The sequence below is a fragment of the Aristolochia californica genome, unplaced genomic scaffold (genome assembly GCF_029961685.1).
Source record: "Aristolochia californica isolate CCGP_79_NKW_82.1479 unplaced genomic scaffold, dmAriCali1.0.hap1 SCAF_1, whole genome shotgun sequence".
Classification (NCBI taxonomy): Eukaryota; Viridiplantae; Streptophyta; class Magnoliopsida; order Piperales; family Aristolochiaceae; genus Aristolochia; species Aristolochia californica.
Window position 1 is genome coordinate 57,971,393 of NW_027181770.1, and position 18,822 is coordinate 57,990,214.

The 18,822-nt window shown below is 38.2% G+C and overlaps 2 protein-coding genes and 1 pseudogene across 5 annotated transcripts; 2 read left to right on the forward strand and 1 right to left on the reverse strand.

Annotated features, from left to right (window-relative positions):
• The first annotated feature begins 261 nt into the window (after positions 1-261).
• Positions 262-12,643, forward strand: LOC137952653 (agamous-like MADS-box protein MADS4). Of its 4 annotated transcripts, XM_068799721.1 has the most exons (4): positions 262-589; positions 6,760-6,838; positions 11,890-12,018; positions 12,095-12,641. In XM_068799721.1, the coding sequence occupies exons 1-3, from the start codon at positions 405-407 to the stop codon at positions 11,968-11,970; spliced, it is 345 nt and encodes a 114-aa protein (XP_068655822.1). In that variant the 5' UTR covers positions 262-404; the 3' UTR covers positions 11,971-12,018; positions 12,095-12,641. The 4 variants fall into 4 exon arrangements, with proteins under 4 accessions (XP_068655822.1, XP_068655819.1, XP_068655827.1 ...); XM_068799718.1 differs by having other exon boundaries at positions 11,890-12,643; XM_068799726.1 differs by lacking the exons at positions 11,890-12,018; positions 12,095-12,641 and adding an exon at positions 6,941-7,793.
• LOC137959361 (AP2/ERF and B3 domain-containing transcription factor At1g50680-like) lies at positions 8,624-10,362 on the reverse strand. The gene is made up of 2 exons (XM_068806762.1): positions 10,316-10,362; positions 8,624-9,683 (listed from the first exon to the last, which is right to left on the reverse strand). Exons 1-2 carry the CDS (start codon positions 10,360-10,362, stop codon positions 8,624-8,626), a joined length of 1,107 nt encoding a protein of 368 aa, XP_068662863.1.
• Positions 12,644-13,779: 1,136 nt separating the features above from the next.
• LOC137949397 (AP2/ERF and B3 domain-containing transcription factor At1g50680-like) lies at positions 13,780-15,400 on the forward strand (annotated as a pseudogene).
• Positions 15,401-18,822: the final 3,422 nt, after the last annotated feature.

An 18,822-nucleotide genomic window follows, 5' to 3' on the forward strand; every position in this document is an offset into this window, starting at 1 on the left:
CTTCACCTTGCTCGGCTGTTGCTCCGCGTCTTCCTCCAGTATGCATTCCAAGGCTTCCTTCCCTCCCTCGGTAGTTTTCACTGCTCTGCCCATTTTTTTACACGTCTTATACTTTGACAATAATGATTGAGTGATGTCCGAAGGAGTAACGGGAGGCCAAGCTTCGTCGGTAAAAGAAAAAATAAAAGAAAAACCAAAAGCGAAAGTCCACTGAAGCCTTCCAGATCCTCAAACGACTATAAATACCCAACCAAACCCTCACATCCAGAGCTCTCTTTCTTTTCTCTCCCGAGTCTGATCGGCTTTCTTTCCAATTTTCCATCTTTCGCTCTGATTCGAAATTTGTTCGTTTCTTTCCCGATCGGTTTTGGAAGTTTTTTCTTTTTCCGTTTGGAGGTGACGAGATGGGTAGGGGTAAGGTGGAACTGAAGCGGATAAAGAACAAGATCAACAGGCAGGTCACGTTTGCCAAACGGAGGAACGGGCTTTTGAAGAAGGCCTACGAGTTGTCGGTGCTGTGCGATGTGGAGGTGGCTCTCATTGTCTTCTCTAATAGAGGGAAGCTCTATGAGTTTTGCAGCAGCTTCAGGTAACGCAAGAAATATTTCTTTCTTTTCTGTTTTATGCCTGCTTTCTGCGCCGTTTTTACCTCTCTCTCTCTCTCTTTTATGATCTCTTGCAAAAACAAGTTCATTTTGAACTTTTCCCCCCCTTCGTTAGTGAGGCGTTTAAAGAGTTTTATATCTCTCAAGTTGTGGCCGGTTTCGTGATTGCTGTCTTCATGTTTATTTGAGCCTTTTTCGGAAGGTTACTTCTGGCTAATTGCACTCCTTTTCCTAGATCCTTCTGGAACTAGATCAGTGGATAAAGCAGTTCGATTTTCAGGTCATTTTTGTCTAAGCCATCGACGTCAAAAGAGGAAAAAATCATAAAAATGGAGAAACCGAAATGAAAAAGTCTTCAGTGTGATGTTTAAGCGGCGTTTTGTTGAGTACGTTTCCTCTGGATCAATCTGACATGACCGCTGCTTGGACGGAGCTGTATTTCTTGTGATAAGTTTCAGCCTCTTCATACAAGTATCCTTTCCTAGTATCGTCTGTTTCGAAGATTGTGTCGATCTTTGATGACAATAAGGTCGATCTTTGATGACTATAAGGAAAAAAGAAAAACTGCGAAGCGATCATTTCACCTCAAGTATGGCGTCACCTTTGCATTTCGATCGTCTCACCCTTGTCCTCGAGAACAGGAATTGATTTCTCGAAACTTTCACGATTAGACTCAAATTTCTCAAAGTGACCTAGTTTTAATGAAACGCTAAACTCTTTGATTTTTTGTCTTTTTCATGCCTTCTCCGCTGTTTAGAGTTCCAAACTTCCTAATACCGAAGTTTCTTCGGTCCTCCTTTTATTTTATTTTTCGTTCTGGAAAATAATGTTCCATGCCAAGCTTCAGAGGTAGAATACAGCTCCCTCAAAATCTACAAGTGTAATTCTGTTTCGTTCGCTAAAGTTCTTATTATTAGTTACTCTTCATAGATTATATTTATGCATTTTCTACTTTCAGAGATCTAGAAAAATATAGTTTTTACTGTAAACATGGAAACCCTGAAGTGCTTGCATCTGCGTGATTTCCCTTCCATTCTATTTTCATTAGGTATTTTGTTACTAAGTTTTTCATCACATGCTAAAACACTTCTCATTCCCTGTGCGACTTGGTTGGAAGAATACTTCCAACAACTCCTACAAACTTTGCAACTAGAGGTCACTGGTTCTTTGTCCCCGTCCAATGGCAGAGAGCGTAGTGCATATTTATGTCTCTTCTGCGTGATTGAGGTTCTGGCTGATATTTGCCCGCCCTCGTTGAGTAGTCATTTCGTCGATTAATAATTTATTCCTTAAAACTTTTGTACTTCGTTGTCCTTACTGCGACGGCATTCGTTGTAATGCAGAAGCTGTCTTTTTTTTTTGTGTGTGTGTCAGGAGTAATTTTAATTTTATCCTCTGATAAAAACTTGTAAAACCTTCGTTTTTACCACGTCACAGGCAGAGGAGGAAGATGGTTCCTATTAATTCGGTTGTAACACAAGACAGGGTCCCGTACAACTGACCGGATAAGGAACAAAAACAAAAAAATAGTAACCAAAAGTGATTAAAAAAACCAAAAATGTGACTTTCTTGAGAACTTAAAACGTCGAGAAACAAAATAAAAGAGAAGGTTGTTGCAAATAGGAGGAGAAAACCTACAGGAAATGCCCAAATAGAGAATAATTCAAGCTGGCTCTCTCTGTGACTGCATTTTGTTAATCTCTCTCAACAAATGATGTTTAATTGATACTTTAGTTTGGCAACTTGTGGTAGAGAACAAAATCCAACAGTAAGTCAAGATTTATCATGCCTGCTCATCTGTGCTTGTTGATGTTTACATAAATCACCAAGATTGATGAACCTTTGGACCAATGAAAGGTAACACCTGTGGTCGATCCCACCCTTGCTTCAGGTGGGATGGAAGCAGATCACAGGCACACATACTTGTATGATAGGACCTAATCCAAGAGTTGGTCAACTTATTTCTTGACTACTTGTCCTCTGATCTACGAAGTTTGCACAAAATACCAAATATGTGCATCTCATGGGAGTTTGGATTAGCTTCTTGGAATGAAGCACTAACCTTGCTTTCGACAAGCCACAGTTTGCCTGCCTGAATGGGGGAATGTCAGCCAATTACAGGTGGTGACTCTGATTGTTCCCAAGAATGAATTTTCCCACCTCCAGCACAAGTAGTTTAGTGGCCCATAGGTAATCGAAGTCTATAGATCAATTCCAGGAAGATGTAACAAAACTAACCATATTTGAATGATGTGAATTTTACTGAAAAAAAGAAAGAAAGAATACAAGCAGCAATGGAGGAACGATAAAAGTCAAACCCCACCTAAAAGGAAGAAAAACAATAAAACTAAGGGAGGGACAAGCCAACAAGTTAGGCAATAATCTCCATCTCTAGCTCTCCTCTCCCAACAGAATTTTCAAGGTTATTGGTAGATCTAACATATATTGTTTCAAGAGATTTGTAGTGTACTATGTAAATATTCTGATTACCAAATTGTAGACCAAGGATGTCAAAGTGGAACTAAGCAATTCTCTTAATAGTGGCCAAAGAGTCATCTTTGACCTTCATTTTACGCAATAACATCACTTTAAATATTCTCAAGCTAGCGGCAGTTGATTAAAGGTCTCAACTTTGCCTCAGCAGAACAATTGATGCCCAAGGGACTCGAGTAAATGAAGAGATGGATCAGGAAAATTCCCTCTATTACATATAAGTCTTCTTTTATTTCTCCTATACATGAATCACTTGTAGGTGGAGACCTATTGAACTTGCTCAGAAACCATCTTCAATGTAGCCTAGGTCTTTTCCGAACTAACTAGCAGAAGTTAAGTGACAACTTTGCAAATAAAACACACAAAACCTTCCTAGACCTAGGTCAATATAAGAGTATGACTCCTTAATAGTCTCTAGGTCCGATACTTAATGCCTTGGAATTATTTTGAGAAGTAGAAGAACTTCTAAAGCCAGAGCTTCAGAAACCTACTGAATCTGAATTTGGTAAACTCAAAATTCCTATATTCACTAAAGGTAGCTGCCACTTAGACACAAAGTGCTTTTCAGAAATTGACTCCTGTTGAACTCAAAATTATAAATATGGAGCATTTATTGACCCGCACAAATTTAAACTTAATTGCCAATGGTATTGACACTTCAAGTTCAATTGACTCCTTAAGTCAATTAGTTGTTGCTCCAAGGCTGTTATCTCTGTTCTTCTCCTTATAAGAAAGATCATAAGAGAGAGGAGCTTTTATCTTTTGAGAACCTCTTAACTTTTGTTCCTATCGAATAGTTCAAGACTTGATTATGTGGTTTAAAATGACTAAAATAATATAGGATTTTATAGGAACCCATAGGACTAGGATTAGGTTATAGATGCACGGGATTTATCTCAATGAGTCCTATGGGTCTCTTGATTAAATATTTCAAGAGAATCGTGATTCAATAGTTCATGAATAGATGTTTTCCCTTCTCTTTTGCTTGATCAACTAACTTTCTTGTGCATATAACAAACTATTAAGTAGTAATTATTGGTAGACTCTTACCTCGAACTGATAAATATTCAGTAACTTATTTTTATTAATGAAATATTTAACTCCCATTGCTGAAACAAAAAGGACAAGGATCTCTTTCCTTTCATCTACCTGTTGGAAGGGGACCCCTCCCTCCCTATGTCTGGAAATTCAACATTGCAGAAGGGACTTTCCCACTTTTATTTGCAAGTTGGGAGGGCAAGGGTTCTTCCCTACTTCAAGAAAGAAAGAGGGAGAGGGTTGAAGCTCTCTCTCTCTCTCTCTCTCTCTCTCTCTCTCTCACTCTCAAACACACACACACACACATTGAGAGGCCAAGAAGAGGGGAAGCTCACATATCATCAATGGGTGAGGCTCATATACCATCAATGGATGAGGCTTAGATATCGTCAATGGGTGAAGTGGCAGAAAACCTGGCTAAACCAGGTTCGACTTGACCTGTTCACCTTTCAGACTGATTAGCCACCGGCTGGTTTTAATCACATTGGATTGATTAGAAATTGTGCAATTAAGTAGATGATTAAGCGCCTCATAGGCACACAAATTTCACTTATTTTCTCTTGTATATTTGTTAAAATTCTTTTTGGCTTAGAGTTCTTACTAACACCATCCACGTTATTGAGTAATGCCTTGAATTACATTGATGCTCAATTTCAAGATGCACCAGTGAATTAAGTGGAATTAAAGCCTTTTGTTATTCATCTGAGATTTTTGGTGGTAATGGAGGGATTGGGCCACTAAGTACGGGTCCATTTATCTTATTAGGGATCCGTTTATCTCATTAAGTGGGTGTTGTGGATGCATTTTGTTTTTCTGAGTTGAGACGAACGGCTAGGACAAAAAATTCTCTTATGTAAACACTGCCAAATAGCTTCTGTAATTTCCTAGATTTGATAGGGATCTCTTCTCTTTCTTCACTTGTGGATATAGGTTACGTTGGTCGAACCACTTTAAATCTTGTTTCTCGTATTCTATTTCTTTGCTTCTATTTTTCCTTCTATTTGTATGAATCTTGCTTACATTTTTTCAACACACTAAACGAGAGAGTAAAGTTGGACAATTTGAACTCTTTGTAAAACTACCTGGATATATCAATAGACCAGTCAACGTCAATAGCTGAAAAGGCTTCGATAGGTTGATGTTCGATCAATCTGAGAAAGTCCATGTTAGTTTCAATAAATTGTACCAAGAAACCAATACCACAAATCATTTAGTGGATTTATGAAGAACCAAGGTTGTCATTGAGAGAACATAACCATTGTCGTGCAGTTAAGAACCTTAAGATCTGTGGGAAGTGGTGAAACAATTTTCATTCCTGTTTAAATTAGTGAAATGTCTCAGGTGTAGGACCTAGGAAGAACACTTCGGTACTAGGGAGCCTTGCTTCTGATTTTTCAGAAGGAGAGATCCTCACGTTTACTTCTGGCATATTTTTCTTTATTTGGTCACCTTGTTTCATGGAATGAGGGGAAGTTTGATTGTGGAGCTCACTCTAGCAACCTACATGATGGTCCCTCATGTGATTTTGAAGCTGGAAACAAAATTTTTTGTTTACCATCACATATGGATTTGAATGGATTATATCTTTTTAGGTAAAAACTTCACATTCCTACGCGTGGATGTTGTTTTCTGAAACGTAGTCTCCCTAAAGACCTGAATGAGAACTCCTAAGAATGCGGAGATGATGTGTCCTTTGATAGTTCCTACGTTGGGTTGCACAACACAACCACTAGAATGATTTTAATCTTGCATGAGTTCCTGTCTTTACCTTTCAAATTGTTCATATGTTTATTCTCTGGCTAGTGCACTTTGGCGTGAAACTCAAACAGTATCCTTATCTCTGTCATTGGCCAGCCCTGATACCGCCAAGATGCAGATCTCTTGAAAAACTTAGTTAACGATGGATTGATCCACAGTGTTATATGATAACCATATAAGGAGGAAGTGAAAGGATTTGTAAGGAAAAAAAAGGCAGACTTCTATGTGGCTTCCTAAATAAATTAAGTGCTAGGTGGTTGTTTCGTAAAATAACAGGTTATCCTCATAAGATGAAAAGGAGAAACCAGGATTACAAGATGACAGACTGCAAGGAGTTCCTCTAGATATAGACAAAAACTTGAGCGAATAAATTCATCTACAGTTCCTGGGACCAAGGCCTGAGGCCAGGTCAGACGTCTGAATGGAAAATTTTCGTGTAAATAATGCTAGGCCTTTACACCTCATTTGTAAACTAACATTAAATTTGTTATGTTTGGACATATTTTGCTCAGAGTACAAAGATAAGATGTAATGGTGCAAAATAGGTGTGCAAGAAAACTAGTACATTCAATATTGTGAATGAATTAGATTGAACACCCAAAGAGTAGTATTAGTTTGAGTGACAGACATTGTTAGTTGAAAATCAAATAGACGCCAGTGATCAAGCTCGTTTTTCTTAATTTTATCTGAGATTTATTTCAGCAGGTGATAGGTTCATTCTAGTAAATAAACAGACATCGTTATGATGCATGCAGTCCTTGATAATAAAACGTGTACAATGTATGCTAATGCAAAAAAAAAAAAAAATGTCCCAGTCTATAATTACTCCTTTCGACCTACATTTCATAAATTTTCTCATCTGCAGCATGTTCAAGACGCTTGAGAGATACCAGAAATGCAACTATGGAGCACCAGAAACAACTGTTACAAACAGGGAGACCCAGGTTAGTCAATTCTTTCCCCATTAGCTTTCACTGTACAGTAGACTTTACTTAATACCAGATTATTATCAAAGTAAATTGGTATATACCCATAAACACACACAGAAAAAAAGAACAAAAAAAGGTCAGCCTAGAATGAACCTACTGAGGTTCGTGATGCAGTCGCATGGCTAGGTTGGCAGCTTACTTGGAACATAAAGCGTGAAGGAACTAGAAAGAAATCTGTTTCTGGTTCAACAGAGTTGAGCCTTTGAACTTAGCACTTCACTCAGGTTCTTGGAACATTGTACTCGGGACCATGTCACATATATGACATACTAAAATATTTTTTACTGATGCAATATAGACTTTGACAAAATATTTTTTACAATCATGAAAGAGGGAAAGGATTCCAAAATCAAATCCAGCTGACGTTGGTTATACCCAATTTTTTAAAATCATTTTATTTATAAAATCACCGTTATCTTCATTTTATCATTAAAATTTGATAAAAATTATAAACTGAATTCAACATCAATCATGAATGCATGGGATACGAAAAATAAATTCCTAATGAGGATTCCAGTTTTAGATTCCATGCTTTGCCCATTGCATTTATTACATATTTTGGCCTTATACATAATGACATACCTTGTTTTTATTTCTAAGTTCATTTTATTTTATTTGCCCAAATATGTAAGTCCGTGTCCTACATACACCTGATGGTCTTGCTACAACAGTCAAATCCTGCATACCAAAGAATTGTAGGTATAAAAGAGGCAAGTTCTAATCTGAAAGTGTAAGTTTTTAAGGAACTTTTCTAGATGATACTTTTAAATGCAGAAAGTCTTTAGAGAATTATTAAAAAATTAATTAGACGTTAACATTTCTAAAGAACTGTAGATAATGTTTTATTTTCTAAAACGCAAAAACCAATTAAACAAACATTATTAGGATCTACGCTACTTAATAGAAAATATTTTTTCAACCACTTCCTTTTATAATTAACTAATAAAACATAAATTTCTGTTTATAAATAATAATCTAACATAAGTTTGTGTGCCTAAATAGAAATTCAACAAAATAATGTAATTTTTTTCCCTTTTAGTCTTTTTAATTTTTTAATTGAAAAAGTTTAGTCGTTTTTCTTTGTACTAGCAATTAGGTATAGGGTAAGTAGATAATTTATATGGTTTCATGAAAAGAAACGTTGTTATCCTATATTAGGGCGAACATATACCTCAAAAATTAAAATTTTCTTCTATTTGGGCTTCTATGAAAAGAAAAATTATTTTATCTTCTTCTCGATATGGATGTTTCTTGCTCTCTGAGCAGTTTTAGGTGTCCAAGGAAATAACAAGGATTTTGACCCAAAAAGGGGCCTCTATATGAATATAAGAATGAATGTAGAAGTGGTTATCGAGTTTTGAAAAATATTCCTAGTTTCGGTAGCACTTGTTGGAATAATGTGATCAGAAGTAGGTCCATGTTACCAATAAAGCTTGTTTCCTAAGCGTCGAAGATCTTTTCTAGGCATGGAAGTAGCAAATTGCTTTTGTTAAGATTGTTTTGGTTAAGATCACTGAACATGGGAATTGTCCCCTGGAGTGCACGCTTCAAATAAATTACTGTGAAAGATATCAGATCACAGCCTATTCTCAATGATTGAGGATGCTTGTCAAGTTTATATGAAGAAACTAAGCTAAATAAACTCTAGAAGCCTTTTTTGATATTTTGGAAACACCCTAGGAAAGAAAAGAAAAACATTAGAAGCTCTCTGGAGTCATGACCACCAATAACCAGGGACCTCTAGCCGATCGTTACCCCGAATAATCTCAGACACTTCTTCTTTGCCAACGGTTGCCGGACTATCTGTTGGACGTCCTCATCCTCTTCTCCTTTTTCATTATCCTCATCGTCAGACTTACTCGTATACTGCCTCCCTAATGCTAGCTCCAGTCCCACCATCATTTCATGATTGAAGACCCCAACTGTATTTACATTAGTTTCATTGTTGTAGTTTACGTCAATCATCCAGGATCTATCCACCCCCTCTAACCCTTTCCTGTATTCGCAGTTATAGAATGTAACCAAGTCCTTGGCTTTTAGTTCCTTATCCCTCACAAACCGGTTCCATCCCCTTGTAAACACGTAGCTTTGACTACTCTTCCAATAACAATACCTAAACTTCCACGACCTCAGATACTTATCAAAGAAGACCAACTGAATGTCCTTCGTCTCCTCGCCTTCTTCTGTCTCCGAGACGGGAGGGAAGAACTTAACTGCGTGTTTCTTCGGAATCACTAGTCGGTTTAGCTTCCCGACGTCGCTCGGCGTCAGCTCCTTCAGAAATAGCTCCTGGCATATAACTCCTCCTTGGCTGGCGGGACCACTTCCATTCGCAAGATTATACCCGGCGCCGCTGTTAGCAACCGTCGTTGCGTTCTGGATGGTCCGGATGTATTCAGCAAACTTAGACTCATAGGACCCTTCCTTGATCATGCCCAACACGTCCTCAGTGGTGAAGAGGTTTTGAAAGGCGTGTTCTCGATCTGAATGGGTTGTCCATGGGAAGTTGCGGTGGCAATCGCCACTCCGAAGCTTGATGGCAGAACTGTCGTAGGCCATGGCTGCAGCCTGCTCTGACTTGAATGTCCCGAGCCAGATTCTCTGGTGGTGGGCATAGATTTGGGCTCCCCAGTGGCCATTTTGTTGGAGAACCACACCCTTGAATCGGGATGGAGCAGTCCCACTCTCGTGTCTCTGGCGTTTATATGGTCGATGAGCGCTAGTGGAGTCAGAACTGTCAGCAGCTCCGTGTGTTAGTGGATGCGGAATTACAGCTAACATTTGGTCGTCGCTTGAAAACCTGTGAGGAATGAAGCAGTCATGACCTTTACAAAAGGACAGTTTTTACGACGGGGTGGTTGATGAGAACATGTAAGAATATTTTAAATTACCACTGAACATAAAGCATATAGAATGCAAAACAAGAAGATGAAGCCTCCAGAGCATATAAACAGAGAATAACTTATTTTTGATACGGATTCTGGTTTTTGTTCTTGGAGCATAAAAACGAATGAAGAAAACTGATCAAAGAAAGAGTTCGGTGGCTTTGTAAAGAAAGAAGATGAAAACGTGAAACACAGATACAATATCTATCTGTGTTTCACGTTTTCCGAACTCTTTCTTTGATGGCTCCGGGACTAATTCATCGCGTTCAACACATTTTTTTGGCGTAGTGTAAGCATCCGGCACAAAGATACTCATCCAATGACCGATCAGGAACCGAAATCGTAATTCTGTTTCTTATTTTCAATCCTAAGTAAATAATGCTTGGGCGAAAACGAAAAAGATTATTCAAGAAAGGAAAAAAGGTACAGGCAACGTATAGAAACCAGGAAAGAATTGAAGAAGAAAGGAAACAAGATCACCTTACGATCTATGAATACGAAAAGGAGAAAATGGCGGTTCATGAACAAGTAAACATATCTTACACACCTTCGGGCCGGGCTCTCGATTCCATGGCGGTTGCTGAGGAGCGACATGAGACCTTTGTACTCCTCCCGAAGCTGACCGACACAATACCTCCCTCGCCAGAACTCTCACTCGGAGGCATATATATAGGCCACATGGGATCGAAGCCTCCCGGAGCCATTTCTTGGTAAGTGCTCCTAATTTCTTGCACATGGACAGTGCTCCTAATTTCTTGCACATGGTAAGGATCTCTTGGTAAGTGCTCCTAATTTCTTGCCCATGGAGATACTGAAAGAGGTACTCTCTCCTCTCCCTCTATGTGTAGGGAGAGGAAGTGGGGAGAGGTGGACCCTCCCCTTTTTGCATGTCACAAATGAAGCAAGATGTGGGTGCATTTTTTTCTTAAAATAATCCTGAAAAAAATTATATTGATTCAGAATAATCATTTAATACGATACTTAAAGTTCAAACTATTTAATTTAAGTTCCTAACTCTATCATTTAATTTGCACTACAAGATGACAGTTTCATTTAAGTTCTAAATTTAGAACTTACTGATACGGTAAACTATGATCAGTTAGATTCCATATTTTCTAGATAATCTTTGCAGTGAAAATTTAGTGCCCACGTGATTGTGCCATTAGTTTTAGCTATCATAAAAGTTATATAACCTGCGAAAAATAGCAGATAAGGCATTTTTTTTAAATGTAATAGAATAATTCCCTCTATTTAACAGTTACTATAATGATTTAAACAAAACTAAATTAAAATTTTTGCCATATCTGAATAGTTATATTATCCATAAAAAGACTATTTCAATTAGTTAATATCAAATTGAGCCCGCTGTATTCTTGTTCTTGCCGTTCGTCTCAAGATACTATACTAAGTTCACGCATCAATAAGTACAACTGCGAGATTGGATATTTTGAAACAGGAATTCAGGGTGCCTCTCAAACTCAATGAGCAAATTGGTCTCGTCAATGGGACTGAAAGAGAATGGATCCTAATGACGCCACGAGTCTGTCGTGAAAGGGTTTAGAGGCACGATATGACCTTGTTTCGACAAATCCCACTTCCACGGTAACTAAATAGTAAATAGGTAGCATCACGGTCACTATATTAACTAAATAGTAAATAGCAGTTCATGTTCTCTAAGATAAGAAGCGAAGTAATATGATACGTAAGACATGTCAAATAGCAGCATCTCACCTCTGGGATCGCGGTAGAGCCTCCACACCTGCTTTCAGTTTCAGGTACTCCTGGTGACTGCTCTGCTAGATCATCACGTAAAGATTAACAGAATCGAATAACAGACATAAGATTGATTATTGGAGATACTATAAAACCCTATTTCTGGCAATTTTGACCCAGAAACCTTTATGAAAGACGACAGGAGAGATACAAGTGTTAATAATCAAATCTTTATTTCTTTTTTGGTTTTTTGCTCTTTCTAGTTTAAAACTCAATAAATCTGGTTTTGATTTAGTAAAACTCGTATGGAATACCTGATGGTTCTGCTATTCCATGCATAATAATGGCAAAAACACTCAGTAATGACTGTCGCATCGTACTTTGAAGCAGTCATTCTTATTTATGCAGAGGTTCTTGTCGATCCTATTAGTGTGGGAGCTGATAATAGGTTCATTTCAAACTGATAAAGAAAGCTGCAAGATAGGATAAACTATGAAGACTCGAGTCCTGACGAGGGAATGGCAACGGTCATGAAAGGTCTTGATTCATATATGACTTGGACAGTTCTATTACAGGCTTGAGATAATCACGCTCTCTCATTTCCTGTTTTCAGCATGGTCAATGGATCTGCCCTAATATAGGTGGGTTTTTCGTCGGCGCTAGATGATAGCCACTACGGGCGCCCGTCCTACGATCTGTTAAAAAAAAATGGTCCATTCGCGGAACTGATGTAGACCCAAACGAGGCATTTAAATTACGAAAAATCTGATACGTTGTCAGATGAAAAAAATAAAAGACAGCATATGTTGTGGAAGAAATCGCACATGTGAGTTTCGCAAGAGAGGAATTATTAAAAAAAATAAAAAATAAAAAATAAATAAAAATAAAAAATTCTTCTTTTGGACTATGCGATTCCGTCTGTCCCAGCCGTTATCTTTCTACTAGACGATGCAATTAGGGGTGGCACCGAGCCGAGTCGAGTCCGAACCTGCTTATGTTCGAGTCGAGCTTGATTTAAATATTTCGAGTAGAGCTTCGAGCTGAACCTCATCTCGAGCTTAAAATTGTTATTGAGCTCGAGCCCAAAATTTTTCACCGAGCTCGAGTTTCAACATACATTTAAAACTTTTCAAAAAATATATATCAAATAAATTGTATATAAAATTATGCATACATTTTACATAAAATTGGGCACGACTTCAATATAAAATTGGGAAAAACCTATATATATAATACAGGTATAAGATTGGGCATGACCTCTACATAAAATTGAGCATATGTATAAAATTAACTCATGTTAAAAGTATTACAACTTCAACTATCAAATACTTATTCAAAAAAATTTTATACTGTTTTCTAGCCCATCTTGGTAGAAAAATTTTACTTAAAAAATTATATGATTTTTAATAAGAATTTTCAATTAGAAAAAAGTTTCCAAAAAACATGACGCACTAATAGTCCCAAGAAACGTATTTTTACTAAAATGTATTTTTAATATTTTTTAAAAAACCCACTAATAGTCCCCAAAAATATATTTCTACTAAAATGTCTTTTCAATTTTTTCAAGAAAAATGAGGAAGAGATAGCCAGAGTTTAAAAAAGAGTTTTTTTTTTACTTATTTATAATCTCGCACGTGCGAAATTGTCCTCTCGCATGCGGGGGTCCCCCTTGTAACTTATGTATTTGGTTTTCGATTTTCGGTTTTCTCCACTGAGACGACGCCGAGGGAAGGGGTCTAGCGGCATAGGATCTGTCGGTGGCGACGGAAGTGGCGGCGGTGGCTGCGGCAGTAACAGAGGCAGCGGCGATGGAAACAAAGGCAAAGTCAGACGAGGGGAAGAAGAAATCGAAGGAAAAAATGGAACCAAGCGGCCTGCGAAGGCGGCCGGCAGCTGTCGACGATGGCAACAATAGCGGATAGAGGGCTCGATGGTGACGAGGGGAGGAAGAATTCCCCCCCTCGCTCTCGCTCTCGCTCTCCTGCTCTCACTCTCCTTCTCCCCCTCCCCCGCTCGTTAAATTAACGAGCCAGCTCGCGAACCGTCGAGCCGAATCTGGCTTCGATCAAGCCAACTTTGGATCTTGAGCTCGGCTCGAGTTCGAGAGATACCGAATCGAACCGAGCAGGTTCCAAGCCGAACTCGAGCCGCTCGCGAGCCGGCTTGGTTCGAAGCCACCCATAGTAGCAATTATGTCCACCCCAGTCGTTGCTCCACCCGCCTCCGCTGCTCTACCACCTGATAATGAAATTTTGTCCACACCAGCTGCCTCCAGTGCTACTGCTCTACCACCTGACGATGACATTCCACAGTGTCGCTGCTTTTCCATTGGACAGTGCAATTCCGTCCGCACCAGCCGCCTCCAACGCAACTATTCTTCCACCAGACGATGTGATTCCTTCCGCCCCAGCCGCCTTCAGTGCTGCTGCTCTACCACCTGACGATGAAATTCCGTCCGCACCAGCCGCCTCCAGTGTCGCTGGTCTGCCACCTGACGATGAAATTCCGTCCACACCAGCCGCCTTCGGTGTCGCTACTCTGCCACCTGACGATGAAATTACGTCTGCACTAGCCGCCTCGAGTGCCACTGCTCTCTCCAAACTACTTCCAAGAATATTCTTTTTGAAGATCAATATTGGACTCTCTTGTCGAAGCTCCATCTTGCAGGGGCATGATAGAGATACAGATAAACATAGTGATAGATACAATGATAATGATAGAGATAAAGATAACTAGTGTTTGTATTAGAGATAGACTCAGATTGTAGAGTCCTAATCACCTACAATCTCTTTGTGTAATTCTATAAATAGTTTACACATGATCAATAATAATCATGACAATATTATTCTTCATTCTTATATTCTATAGTTCTTACATGTTCTCATAAAACCCGCCGTAAAAGTTGTCCTTTTGTAAAGGTCATGATTGCTTTATTCCTCACAGGTTTTCAAGCGACGACCAAATGTTAGCTGTAATTCTGCATCCACTAACACACGGAGCTGCTGACAGTTCCGACTCCACTAACGCTCATCAGCCATATAAATGCCAGAGACAAGAGCGGGACTGCTCCATCCCGATTCAAGGGTGTGGTGCTCCAACAAAATGGCCACTGGGGAGCCCAAATCTTTGCCAACCACCAAAGAATCTGGCTCTGGACATTCAAGTCCCAGCAGGCTGCAGCCATGGCCTACAACAATTCCGCCATCAAGCTCCGGAGCGGCAACTGCCACCACAACTTCCCATGGACAACCCATTCAGATCTAGAACACGCCTTTCAAAACCTCTTCACCACTGAGATCAAGGAAGGGTCCTAGAGTCTATGTTTGCTGAATACATCGGGACAATCCAGAACGCAAAGACGGCTGCTAACAGCGGTGCTGGGTTTAATCTTGCGTATGGAAGTGGTCCCGCTAGCCAAGGAGGAGTTATATGCCAGGAGCTTACGCCAAGCGACGTCGGGAAGCTAAACCTACTATTGATTCCGAAGAAACATGCAGTTAAGCTCTTCCCTCCTGTCTCGGAGACAGAAGAAGGCGAGGAGACGGAGGCCATTCAGTTGATCTTCTTCAATAAGTATCTAAGGTCGTGGAAGTTTAGGTATTGTTATTGGAAGAGTAGCCAGAGCTACGTGTTTACAAGGGGATGGAACCGGTTTGTGAGGGATAAGGAACTGAAAGCCAAGGACCTGGTTACATTCTATAACTGTGAATACAGGAAAGGGTTAGAGGGGGTGGATAGATCCTGGATGATTGACGTAAACTACAACAATGAAACCAATGTAAATACAATTGGGATCTTCAATCATGAAAAGATGGCGAGACTGGAGCTAGAGTTAGGGAGGCAGTATACAAGTAGGTCTGACGAAGAGGATAATGAAAAAGGAGAAGAGGATGAAGACGTCCAACAGATAGTCCGGTAGCCGTTGGCAAAGAAGAAGTGTCTGAGATTATTCGGGGTAACGATCGGCTAGAGGTCCCGGGTCATTGGTGGTCATGATCCAGAGAGCTTCTAAAGTTTTTCTTTTCTTTCCTAGGGTGTTGCCGAAATATCAAAAAAGGCTTCTAGTGTTTATTTAGCTTAGTTTCTTCATATATACATGACAAGCGTCCTCAATCAATGAGAACATGCAGTGACCTGATATCTTTTACAGAAATTTATTTGAAGCGTGCACTCAGGGGACAATTCCCATGTTCAGTGATCTTAACCAAAGCAATTTGCTACTTCCATGCCTAGAAAAGATCTTCTTCGACCCTTAGGAAAATGGCTCTATTGGTAACATGGACCTACTTCTGATCACATTATTCCAACAAGGGCTACCTAAACTAGGAATATTTTTCAAAACTCGATTACCACTTCTACGTTTGTTCTTATATTCATATAGAGGCCCTTTTTTGGGTCAAAATCCTCGTTATTTCCTTGGACACCCAAAACTGCTCAGAGAGCAAGAAACATCCATATCAAGAAGACGATAAAATTATTTTTCTTTTTATAGAAGCCCAGATAGAAGAAAATTTTAATTTTTGAGGTATATCAGCTCATACTTATAAAATAGATTATCCATTTTTTGCTCTATTCGTCCTAATATAGGATAATGACATTATTTTTATGAAACCATATAAATTATCTATTTACCCTATACCTAATTGCTAGAACAAAGAAAAACGACTAAACTTTTTCAATAAAAAAATTTAAAAGACTAAAAGGGAAAATATTACATTATTTTGTTGAATTTTCTATTTAGACACCCAAACTTATGTTAGATTATTATTGTTAAACAGAAATTTATGTTTTATTAGTTAATTATAAAAGGAAGTGGGTGAAAAAATATTTTCTAATAATGTTAATCTATGTTCTAATAATTTAGTGTAGTTCCTAATAATGTTTGTTTAATTGGTTTTTGCGTTTTAGAAAATAAAACATTATCTACAATTCTTTAGAAATGTTAACGTCTAATTAATTTTTTAATAATTCTCTAAAGACTTCTGCATTTAAAAGCTTTGTCCAGGTATCATCTAGAAAAGTTTCTTAAAAACTTACACTTTCAGATTAGAACTTGCCTCTTTTATACATGCAGTTCTTTGGTATGCAGGATTTGACAATTGTAACAAGACAATCAGGTGTATGTAGGACACGGACTTACATATTTGGGCAAATAAAATAAATGAACTTAGAAATAAAAACAAGGTAGGTCATTATGTATAAGGCCAAAATATGTAATAAATGCAATGGGCAAAGCATGGAATCTAAAGCAGGAATCCTCATTAGGCATTTATTTTTCTTATCCGATGCATTCATGATTGATGTTCAATTTAGTTTGTAATTTTTATCAAAATTTAATGATAAAATGAAGATAACGGTGATTTTATAAATAAAATGATTTAAAAAAATTGGGTATAACCAACGTCAGCTGGATTTGATTTTGGAATCCGTTCCCTCTTTCATGAATGTAAAAAATATTTTGTCAAAATCTCTATTGCATCAGTAAAAAATATTTTAGTACGTCATATATGTAACATGGTCCCAAGTACAATGTTCCAAGAACCTGAGTGAAGTGCTAAGTATAATGTAAAATTTTTTTTTTTTTTGGCAATAGTATACATTGTACACGATTTATTATCAAGGACTGCATGCATCATAACGAATGTCTGTTTATTTACTAGAATGAACCTATCACCCGCTGAAATAAATCTCAGATAAAATTAAGAACAACAAGCTTGGTCACTGGCGTCTATTTGATTTTCAACTAATAATATCTGTCACTCAACTAATACTACTCTTTGGGTGTTCAATCTAATTCATTCACAATATTGAATGTACTAGTTTATTCGCTCAAGTTTTTGTCTATATCTAGAAGAACTCCTTGCAGTCTGTCATCTTGTAATCCTGGTTTCTCCTTTTCATCTTATGAGGATAGCCTGTATATTTACGAAACAGCCACCTAGCACTTAATTTACTTAGGAAGCCACATAGAAGTCTGCCTTTTTTTTCCTTACAATCCTTTCACTTCCTCCTTATATGGTTATCATATGACACTGTGGATCAATCCATCGTTAACTAAGTTTTTCAAGAGAACTGCATCTTGGCGGCATCAGTGGCTGGCCAATGATAGAGATAAGGATACAGTTTGAGTTTCACGCCAAAGTGCACTAGCCAGAGAATAAACATAAGAACAATTTGAAAGGTGAAGACAGGAACTCATGCAAGATTAAAATCATCTAGTGGTTGTGTTGTGCAACCCAACGTAGGAGCTATCAAAGGACACATCATCTCCGCATTCTTAGGAGTTCTCATTCAGGTCTTTAGGGAGACTACGTTTCAGAAAACAACATCCACGCGTAGGAATATGAAGTTTTTACCTAAAAAGATATAATCCATTCAAATCCACATGTGATGGCAAACAAAATTTTTTGTTTCCAGCTTCAAAATCACATTGAGGGACCATCATGTAGGTTTCTAGAGTGAGCTCCACAATCAAACTTCCCCTCATTCCATGAAACAAGGTGACCAAATAAAGAAAAATATGCCAGAATTAAACGTGAGGATCTCTCCTTCTGCAAAATCAGAAGCAAGGCTCCCTAGTGCTGAAGTGTTCTTCCTAGGTCCTACACCTGAGACATTTCACTAATTAAAACAATGAAAATTGTTTCACCACTTCCCACTTATCTTAAGGTTCTTAACTGCACGACAATGGTTATGTTCTCTGAATGACAACCTTGGTTCTTTATAAATCCACTAAATGATTTGTGGTATTGGTTTCTTGGTACAATTTATTGAAAATAACATCGACTTTCTCAGATTGATCGAACATCAACATATCGAAGCCTTTTCAGCTATTGACGTTTACTGGTCTATTGATATATCCAGGTAGTTTTACACGAGTTCAAATTGTCTAACTTAACTCTTCTCGTTTAGTGTGTTGAAAAAATATAAGCAAGATTCATACAAATAGAAGGAAAAATAGAAGCAAAGAATAGAATACGAGAAACAAGATTTAAAGTGGTTCGACCAATGTAGCCTATATCCACAAGTGAAGAAAGAGAAAAGATCCCTATCAAATCTAGGAAATTACAGAAGCTATTTGGCAGTGTTTACATAAGAGAATTTTTCATCCTAACCGTTCGTCACAACTCAGAAAAACAAATTGCATCCACAACACCCACTTAATGAGATAAACGGATCCCTAATAAGATAAATGGACCTGTACTTAGTGGCCCAATCCCTCCAGTACAACCAAAAATCTCAGATGAATAACAAAAGGCTTTAATTCCACTTAATTCACTGGTGCATCTTGAAATTGAGCATCAATGTAATTCAAGGCATTACTCAATAACGTGGATGGTG

Excerpts from the sequence above, each read along its gene's own strand:
- LOC137959361 (XM_068806762.1), bottom strand. The coding sequence starts at position 10,362 with ATGTCGCTCCTCAGCAACCGCCATGGAATCGAGAGCCCGGCCCGAAG. Across the intron at positions 9,684-10,315 it reads ATCGAGAGCCCGGCCCGAAG|GTTTTCAAGCGACGACCAAA; the intron begins GTGTGTAAGATA and ends CATTCCTCACAG.
- LOC137952653 (XM_068799718.1), top strand. The coding sequence starts at position 405 with ATGGGTAGGGGTAAGGTGGAACTGAAGCGGATAAAGAACAAGATCAAC. Across the intron at positions 590-6,759 it reads GAGTTTTGCAGCAGCTTCAG|CATGTTCAAGACGCTTGAGA; the intron begins GTAACGCAAGAA and ends TCTCATCTGCAG. Across the intron at positions 6,839-11,889 it reads TTACAAACAGGGAGACCCAG|AGGTTCTTGTCGATCCTATT; the intron begins GTTAGTCAATTC and ends TTATTTATGCAG.